The sequence below is a fragment of the Antrostomus carolinensis genome, unplaced genomic scaffold (assembly GCF_000700745.2).
Source record: "Antrostomus carolinensis isolate BGI_N321 unplaced genomic scaffold, ASM70074v2 Scaffold41444, whole genome shotgun sequence".
Classification (NCBI taxonomy): Eukaryota; Metazoa; Chordata; class Aves; order Caprimulgiformes; family Caprimulgidae; genus Antrostomus; species Antrostomus carolinensis.
The window spans coordinates 1-10,525 of NW_010310833.1; the positions used below are offsets into that span (position 1 = coordinate 1).

A 10,525-nucleotide genomic window follows, 5' to 3' on the forward strand; every position below is an offset into this window, starting at 1 on the left:
AATCTAGATAGACCACATCCACTGCTTTGTCTTCACTTGCATCACTTGTCTTTCTTGGGTTTTCTTTCTCTTTGTTATTTTCCTTTTCCTTACAAATTATTATTATACTTTTTCTTTTTTAAAAAAGTTATTAAACTATTTTTATCTCAACCCAAGAGTTTTCTCACTTTTACACTTCTGATTCTCTACCCATTCCATCAGGGCTGGGGTGAGTTACTGAGTGGCTGTGTGGGGCTTGGTTGCTGGCTGGGGTTACACAACAAGAATGTTCACCAAAGTAATATGAATAACGTAAAACAAAAAGCATCCATCTAGTGCTTGTCTTATGAATTTACGTATTAAAGTTAGAAGAGGACTAAAAAAATACTTATTTTAGAACAGTTGCCATGCGCTGTAGGTTACTATTGATTTCCAGCTGTTTAACAATAATAGTGGTACAAAACACAGCAACAGGACCATTGTTTAAGGACACAGAATGCTGGACCTAGAATGGATGTTTAACAAAGGAGAAGAGCTCCCCACTTCTCATTCTACATGCTGGAAAGGAGAGAATTGATAATCAGACCTTCTGCTCCTTCCAGGAGGACTAGTTATCACCAAAAGTGCTGCCATTCTCTGTGAGGAAGAAAAGCAGCAAAACAATTATCAGCTCTTTATTTCAACCCAGCCTTTCTTCCAGTCCAACTCACCATGATGTCTAATAACAGCTAATTAATTTTAAATTCATATTAGAGAAAAATTGTCCATTTTAGAGACTGGAATTTATCCGCTTCATGGTTCACACGTGTTCACATCAAACTTGCACCATCCTTCGCAACCTACTCGTGAGCACTCTGAGGTATAAAACATATACAAGCATGACTATCAAATAGTTTCTCTTTACAAATAACAAAATAACTTACCTTAGCTTCTTCCTCTTGTGCTTTTTTCACAATTGCTTGTAGCTGCACTTCACGTTTAAATTCTGCATGGAGCAATTTCTCCTCCATCATCCTGCGTCTTTGATCTAATAATTCTTCTTTCCATTTCCTCACATCTTTCTCCTTTATATAATGAGTAAATTCATTACTAATACAGTAACTGAAAATGGGGCTTGAATTTTCCTCAGAATTTCCTAATATTTGAAGTTTTATTTACAGTAATAAGACATTTTGATGCCCGACACAAAGTCAGCATTAAGTTTAATCCAAAATATACTGATTTGTTAACTGCTTCAGTTTGTTGAGTTTTAGTATTTACACTGGATATCTGCAACACATTTCTACTCTCACCATGCCTTACCTGAATCTGAGTCAGTACAGTATGTCAACAGCACTCTTACAGAAGTTTATGATTTGAAATAATGCTTTTCTTTAATATCTGTGATGCACGAGTCATCCGTGAAAACTATAAACTCAGACTCAGAGGAAAATTTCATTTCACCACTAGTTTTAATCTAACATTTCTAGACTACGTAGAAGAAAAAAAAAAACTTTTCTGAAAGGCAGCAGACTGGCTCCTTTGTATTACAGCAAGCTTACCCTCTCCATTAATTTTTGAAGCTTCAATGTCTTTTCTTCACGTAACTTTTCTCTCAGCTGTTGAGCTTTCATTTGTTTCTCTTCATGTTTCTTTTTGGATTCTGCTATTGTTCTTTTAATAAAAAACAAAACAGAGTAAAAGCAAGTGAGACAACATTAACTGATAGTGTTGCAAGCATTTCTATGTCATTTTCAGAAACAGAAAACAAACAGGCACTGGAGGGCAATTATTTCCCCTACATGTAAATACTGTTCTTCCAGTCTTCAAATCTTTATTTACTGGACAAGCCTACTTCCTTATGAAAATAATATCCTGATTTCTGTAACACTTTCCCCCCACAGACTTAAGAAAGTAGACTTATGAACAGTTTCTGGCAGCCATGAGTTTGGTTGCTTGTTTTCACTTGCTAATCAAGACAGGTAACAACTCTAAAACCTTTTGCGTGACGGTGACGACAGTTTTTCATGCATGTGTATTCCATGTCCAGGGGGACGTGCAGGCTCTTCTTCCACTCTGTCTCCCCAAGAATTACTCTGGCGCCATGATTCACGGGCTGTACATAAAGAAAACAAAGACTTAGATAATTAAAACACACTTTTCTGGTAGAAGTGCAATTAATAATGAGGCTTAGTTCCTCTTTAAGTTCTCCTCCAATGGGTACTCTTGAACCCAAGGTGCAAACACAGACTGAAGCATCTCCAATCCCTGTGCATTTTCAATGCTTCATGATTTTATTAGGCTTTTTTATCCAAATGTTAAGGTAAAGCTAGATTAAAAAAATTAAAATTCTAAGAGAGAGATGGGGGAAGACAGCTGAAGAAAAGACACGTGGAGACAGTCAAACACACAAGTCCACCTTTCCTAAGGAATTAATATAAAAAATAATGTAACTTGGAATAATATAGGGGGATCTTCTGAAACCTCAACTAGCCATGAGTAAAATGGGTATTTTAAAAAAAATTTACTGTCATTTCAATGTAAGCATAGTAATAAATGAAAATCTACCTTCATAATCTGCCAGGACATCATTCCAGTCCATAGATATACCGCAGAAAGATATGCTTCCATTGCCCATACTAGCCTGAAATGTAACATGATCCAGACAGTAAAAATGTAAGCCTTAACGTGCAGGTGTACACACAGATTAAACAGTGCCAACTCAGTGATATTCAGTGATGTTTCCAAACTGAATTAACCATCTCAAAGACAGACACTGTTCCTGCTGTTTCTGAAAGTAGAAAAGGAGACTTCTGCTTCACCTAGAGTAGCTCCTGTATGGTAGCAGTGACAATAAGGCCCAGGTCTCCTAGTTTCATACACAGAAGTATGCAGCAGGACAATGACTGCAAGATCAGAGGACTTTGTAGTTTAGTAAGACTAAATATACCCTAGAGAGGATGGTATAATTGTTGCATGACACTATTTGCTTTATTACATGTAAAACAGGTTGCATTAATGCAAAAATGAACACCAATGAATTCTATATTCATACTCTGCTGACACCAAAGACAGCCTGAAGTTGGGCACTCCAAAATAAATTGAACACTCACAGAGAAATCGCTATCATTGTCAGTCTCTATGTTAATGTCATTGTTTTCTTCTGCTTCAATCTCCCTAGTTAATTGCTCTTCCTCTGCAATAGCACTAGCAATGGCTTCTTCATTTGCTTTTTCCAGGCGATCTGCTAACTCTTCTTTCTTAGCAAGGACTTCTGCCATAGACTGTAGGAAACACCAAACCAGAAAAAAACCCAACATCAGAAGCAGGTACAAAAAAGTGGTTTCCATATAGTTAATATGAATTATATACATTTTGTTTAACTTCTAATTACTTCTAGTTCCTCGCTGCTAAATTTTGTGAAGGTAAGTGAAATACAAAACCCCCTAAAACTGTTAGCAACGATTAACTAATTTAATAGCTACATGAAACACTTATGAAATTAATTATCATTCACATCATTCCAAAACGCATTACAAAAACACTGTCATTAAAAGCAACAAAGACAGCTCTTCTCCTAGTCTTAAGGACCAAGCAACACAGACTCCAAAACATTAATGGCATGCCCCGCTGTTACCTCCAGAAAAGGATTTATGTTCCAAAGTATTACTTAAAGATGAAAATGCATCTGCAGATGAACTGTATCTGGAAGCTTAACTGTAGTTACCAGAATGGAATCTCAGGCTATACTTGTTTTTCAGCATGAGTGACGAGAGTTAAGTAAGAATGTAAGCCTGAGTATGCTCACTGGTTGTTGCCTTCTCTAATGTCCAGTATTAACTGGTTCATTTCTGCTCTGGCTACCAAACAATGTGCCACAATACACACAAACTGGTGTTCAAGGATCTAATCAGAAGTAGTAAAACGCTCACAAGAGAGACAGATCCCACCAAACTGTCAGCAACCTGAACTGTTAATAACTGAGAATCTGAAACAATGTTAGTCGATGAGATGCTAGAAATCAGCTCTAAAAACAAACAGATACTTGAATCGGAAATTACCTAGCGGGAGTCCAGTTTGTACAAGATGTTAAGGGAAAGCAATTTACAGGAAAACGGCAAATCAGAATTTTAATCTAGTTTCTGAAAAAAACAAACCAAAACAAAACCTGAAAGTATAATCCAGATTTTACACAGCATTACTGCTACTCTCCGCTCAGAGAATCCCAGTAAAGCAGACACACCTTGAAACCTGCGAAATTCTACAGACAAGAAAGGACATTCTTTTTGGGAAGTCATGTAAAGACAGAACACTGACTTCACATTTGTTGCTTAGGAATGGCAGTCGTCCAAATTGCTAGCTGTATAGGAAGACCCAAGAGAGCAGTTCAGCTAGTCTTAAAAGGCAGAGGTCTACATTGGTTTCTTAACAGAATTTTGATATGCCATGTGTTTCTAGTTTGAATAATTAGGAAAACTGGAGTAAGAATTTAATGAGAGTCTGACTTGAAATGATTGATAGTGGAAGGAAATTAAAAATTATGGCAAACATACATGTAAAAAAAGTAATGAGGGCACAGACCTCTTTATTCCAAATAACACATTTATATCTCTCTAGTTTAAGGTCAGAAACTTTCCTAGAATTTCTATAGCAGGCTAACAATAAACACTGTGCAGCATAGAATGAAAAAATTAAGGCTTATATTTATTATTTACTCAGAAATCTTATAAGATCTCTTACCAATCTGGCAGCACTCACATTTGAAATATCTGTGGGATCCATTTCAGTATCAGTTTTAGCTTTTTGTGTTTGACGCTTGTCTATAGTGTCAGTGACCAGGGAGGAAGTTTCATTAATCTGCAGGGTTTCTGAAGTACAGTCAGCACTTGTGAGAACTGGAGGCGTCTTGGAAATTGTTTGTAAGGAATCTTCCTGCAATGGTGTGCCAGTGCTCCCATTGTCTTCTGAGGCATGTGCTGTGAACTAATAAGAGACATTTGCAAAATTAGCAAAATGTAACAGATTGATTTCTAAAGTCAGTCAAAAGGATTTTTTATAGTCAAAAAGATTTTAACAAAATACCTGACAACTTCACAGTGTGTGATGTAAATAACTTCACGTTTAGATATTTTCAGTTGCTCATAACCTTGTAAAAGTTGGATTTTTCTACCTGAAATTTTCTATGTATGAGATGTGCCTAATGCTGAGTTTTTGGAAAACATGGGAAACCCATCCAAAGCATTGTAAAATACATGGTTCACCTCACGATTTTTAACTTGCCTATTTGTATGAACATCTTAATGTGTTTCCATAAATGTAACTGAAATAGTAATTCTTTTTAAATCCTTTTCCAACCTAGTTAGTGAATAAAAGCTCTAGATAACACTACCTTTAGAAAAATCTCTAAAGAAAAAGTTGCAAGATTTAAGGTTAGAAAATGGTTCTAAATTGTACTGACCTGAGTCCTTTCAGTAAGAGGACCTTCAGACTGATGTAAAGGATCTTTCTGCACAAGCTCTGTGCTTTTGGATGCACCACTGTCAGTGAGTGAACTCCCACACTTATTCTCCGATGGTGGTGAAATGACATTTTCTTTGTCACTGTCACCTTTGGACTTCAGTGATTCTGCAGCTACAGGAAGTTTTGTTGCCAAAGCTGTGGATCGAGATCGAACAGGCCTTCCACGCTGAACCGTTTCCCAGCCCTCTGCATCTTTTCGATCTACATAAAAAAACCACCCCATTCTAAGAAAGGAAGACTTATAAACAGAAGTATATAAACACCTATTTTATTATAGTCTTACACAAGCTGTGTGATAAAAACATTCTTTTTAAAAATCAATTTAAAAAAAAAATCAATGAAATATTCTTCAGCAAAGCTTTTTCTTCAAGGAGCGCTATCAGTTTCACAAAGACTGAACAACCCCATTCATGGGATCAATTCTGTTACTTAAAGAAGCTGAGCTACTCATACACAAAACCACGTGAAAAATGGCAAGATGTACTTAAGCTTTCCATGCCTATGTTTCTATTTCGCAAGATGGTAAAGCACAAGCAAGCAACCACACTCTTGTTCTTCTTTGTAGCAACAGTAACGTTGGAGGCCTTTTGTAAAGTGCAAATCTCTGCAAGTGCTGACATAATGGCATGTCTTAGAGTGGAAAGTATTGTCCAGAATGTGGCTTACTATTCTTCCAGAAATATTTTCTTTACTTTTTCCATTTGTTTCATTCTGATAATAAAAATACACTAATCAGTGTCAGATTTCAATTTTTTTTTTTCCTGGATTCCAGGAAATAGCAAAATATTGCTACAGTGGGACTGCAAATTGAAGGAGAAAATATAGAGAGCAGTTCAATTTACTTTGATGACTAAATAGCTGCTAAATACAACTTACTGATTGACATTTCTGATATCTAATCTTGGTACATACCTGAAAAGCCTCCAAAGTTACATTTGTCTGCTTAAAGTATCAGGTCTTGAGTGTGGTCAGATTTCTAGAATATCCAGGTGAACCCCCTTCTCCATATATAACATTTTTGTGGCCAGCAATTAATACCAGCACATAATTTCCCATACATCTTGAAACGACTGTAAGTGATTCTTTCGAGACCTGATGGTACAACTTCACGTGTGTCTATTTGCTGAAGTGAAGTTCTTGCAAAAAACTCAAGAACTAACTAGGCATGATATTTTCCAACATACTTTTGGCATAAGCTAATTTTAGGACCATTCACATAAAAGGAAGAAAAGGTTGTGGGAGATTATTTTTTCCTGGAGGAGTACAGAATCAAAAAGCCAACACTAAATTGCCTGCTTTACAGAGGGGAAAAAATCTAAACTAGAACAGACCGTGTACAACAAAATTCATTTTCTGGCTATTTCTAAAGCTTTTACTAATAAAGATGGTCTTGTAGCTCAGGCATAAAGATCAGAGCTCGAACATTAAAGTTAAACATAAATATGAATAGGAATAAATATGAGTCTACTTGGTTGTCAAAAATGTAATTTGAAACACCCAAGGGTGGTGACAAAACTGTATGTATAAGAATTGCACATTACCAACTTAAAGACTGGCTTAAAACCTGAATTTCTGGAGATCTGATTTTTAAAAGCAAAATATAAAGTGGTTTAAAAATTATAAGATACAAGCGTTATGATCTCTAAAAATACCACCTGCTTTCAATAGGAACACATGATGGTTAGGTTACAAGAAGTAAACCATCTTTATGGACTCCAAATAACATCTATATGCAACATATATATATATGTGTGGTCAACACATCCATAGGGAGATGAGAGAACAAAGTATTTTTTCTTCCTTTCAAAATATGTATGCTTATTTTAAAGCAATTTCCAGTACATAGAAAGGACATGTCTTAACGTGGTCAAAATGTCTTGGTCATGTCATGGTCATGTCTTTTCATGGTCAAAAAATCCTTGAGTTTTTTTAAAATTTCCCTTCAGGGTATGTGTTTCTGGCAACTCTAAAACAAGTACAGAAATTCTGGTAACAACACTTTCACTAGAAGTGCTATACTACAAAGCATTGCAGTGCCGCAGTCATAAGATCATTAATAAAAATGAAGATTATTTTAGGTAAAAGATAAAACTGTTGTACCTACTGCACCTAAGCTACCTTTAGGTGGACTTGAACTGATGTTCAACATCAGCACCAACCAATAAACTGGAAATTAGCCTAAACCAGAACTAATGGCACTTTCATACTTTGCTACCCTTGGCACCTAGCATTCTACAATCATTAGGTGCTTATTTAACGACGTGTTCTTTTAACATCTCAGGATGAAACACAGCAGCCTAGACCAATGGCTGGAGTAAGTCACAAGTTACCAGTGAAGCTAACAGGACTGTACTGAAATTTATCTTGGCTCATGCAATAGCTGTTTTTACATAACTATAAAATTGTTCACAAACCTTAACAATATTGATAAATATGAGAGATGTTACAAGATAATTCAATTTTATATTTTACTGTTGAAACTGTCTTGCTGTAGAAAATTCACTGTATATTTTAAAGTAAACAAAATCTGAAAACTTTGTGTAAATGACTACAGCCGATCTCTTCAGATTACTGATGGTAACTAGAAACACCATACCTCTGCAAAAAGCCTTTCCATGTTCATTCGCCCTGTGTGCACTGACACATGCTTTAGCATGCACCTCTGAACAGAGAGGTGAATGGCAGTCAAAAAGAAAGAGATTATATTTTTTGCTTTACCATAGATTTTTCATTTGACCTCTGTAAGTGACTTTGGCTTTATTTTCATTTCTTCATCTCTATATGGAAAAAGTATTATTACTTACAGGACCAAGTGATCTAAACATGTTATTAACCTCTTGAAGACAATCTTATCTCCAACAATACTCCAGGGAATAGGGTTTTAATTCGGCAAGAACCACAAACATTTACTGCAGAAAGCTCCAGGCACACAGGCAGTGTAAAGTAATGCCCTGCATCACGTGGGACAACAGGGACTGCTGAGGCCCCTTGCGTATCAGGGCTGCTCCTACCCTGCTGACTTTTGTCACTGGAAGGACCACAAAGATTTTTCTGTATATAGCTTGTGATAAAATTTGGCCAAGAAATTTCCCTGGAAAGTAATATACAGACAATGAAGAGACTGTTCAGAACACTCCTGAAATCAACCAAAAAACCTCCACTGCTTTACTGCAGCCTTTTGGATTGCAATTCCTTTTGCTTGTCACTCGAGAAACAGGATTGTTCCAAGATTTCACATCTACTTATTCTGAACATTGAAGTCAGCTCTTACATAAGACATCTTTTCTACATTAAAAAAGATCAGGAGATACCATTTAGTAGTATCTACGACTTAAAGATAGTTTTACTAACACCAAGATAAGAAGATACATTAATCTTACATATATTTTAATAATAACTGTACTAATATCTTCTAATATATTTTACAAATATCTTTACTAGCAGCTACTGAAGTTACTTCTACAAAAACAAACAAACAAAAATAATTCTTACCTGCCTTGCCTAGTTGAATCCTTGTTTCATTGCATATTTCTTAGTACTCTAAAATGATGCAATGAATCAGAATGAAATTACTCAGAGCATGGAAAAGCCATGACCACTCTTACTACAATAAGAATGCATCTTTTACTAAAAGTCATACATGTTCAATTTTTAATTTCTATTTGTTCACTGACAGATTCGTAATTATTACTCAAGATTCATCCTATTATTTTAACAGCACAGAAATACATATTTTGTGTTTGAAAGAATATTGCTTGGTGAAGTCTTTAAATACAAACCAGTTTTTAATGCAAGCACACATTCAGTGCAAGCACACACTGTTGAAATGCTTGGAATCAGTTTAATAGTTTTATGCCATCCGACAACTAGCTGTACACAAGAGTGTACTTTTTCATTTTAATTCACTTAGCAGTTTAATGTTCAGCCATTTCCAGGCATGTTTTTAACAAAAAGTTTGCAAAGCTAATACATTTATTAACATTAGATCACATAGCTCCTAACCTGAAGCAAAGTTAATACTCAGTAGGGCATCACCCTTCCTCCCTTCGCTTTTTTCCCCCAAGTTTAAAATTGTTTTCATACAGCACAGAAGTCATCTCCACATGCTAAGTATCACATGCGGGGTTTGATTACTCCTCAAGTTTTGTTAATGGATAATTCATTTGAATACCTTGATCATTCTCTAGTTTCATTTGAACTTCCCTGTCCCTGCTTGCTCTTGTATTACATGGAAGTGACAAGCCATCTGTTATCTTGAGGTCCTCATAGCCACCGGGGCCTTACTCTTTCACAGTTACTCCATCTGGAAGAACTGGCCAAGTAGCCTTAGTGGCAATATCAATAAAAGAAATCTAGACAAGTATGTGCAAAACTCTTAGGAGCTCTACCTGAGGAGATGCATGTCGCTTCTTAAAAAATTACTTGCCAGTAATATACTACCAAAGCCTATTGGACCTTCCTCACTCATTACTAAACTTCAGCTCCTTTTTTTTTTTTAATCTGAAGCAGTATTACTGTATCTGAGAGGCTACAGTTGGAAAACTATGATTACCTGAGAATCTGGAAGCAAATCTATAAACATGAACTCAGCCAAAACACGGTTACAGAGCAGAAGACATGAAAATTAGAACAATAAAATACATTTTAAAAAACAGAGAAAACGTAGTGGTGCAAGAAGTGGTAAATTTACAAAGCATAACAAGAGATGGTGAGTTAATAGGCAAGACTTTATTTAGAGATGTTAATTGTCAGACTACTTTTAATAGTCACTTAAAAATAGGATGGGAGCGGGGAAGATAAAAAAACCCAAAACTAATGTAAAATTTTCCAACAGAAACTGTGCTTAAGAATTTGAAAACCCAGTCAGGAATAAATTGTCCTTTGCTGTCTGTGTGTCTGTGATGACATTGTTCTCAACACGCAGAAGTTATGCATGGTTCCACAAGATCAGGTGCCAGCATGTCTGAACCCAAACCAGGACAGTTGCTTTAGAGGACTGCATGTTTAGCAACTTTACAAAGAATCACAGAATCACAGAATGCTGGGG

At 36.0% G+C, this 10,525-nt stretch overlaps 1 protein-coding gene across 1 annotated transcript; it reads right to left on the minus strand.

Annotated features, from left to right (window-relative positions):
- Positions 1-902: 902 nt before the first annotated feature.
- Positions 903-5,701, minus strand: LOC104523842 (S phase cyclin A-associated protein in the endoplasmic reticulum-like; the record flags this gene model as incomplete). Its single annotated transcript, XM_010166541.1, has 7 exons — positions 5,417-5,701; positions 4,699-4,941; positions 3,072-3,242; positions 2,527-2,602; positions 1,957-2,074; positions 1,521-1,632; positions 903-1,043 (listed from the first exon to the last, which is right to left on the minus strand). Coding segments are annotated over exons 1-7 (1,146 nt in total), but the record flags the coding sequence as incomplete, so codon positions are not given.
- Positions 5,702-10,525: the final 4,824 nt, after the last annotated feature.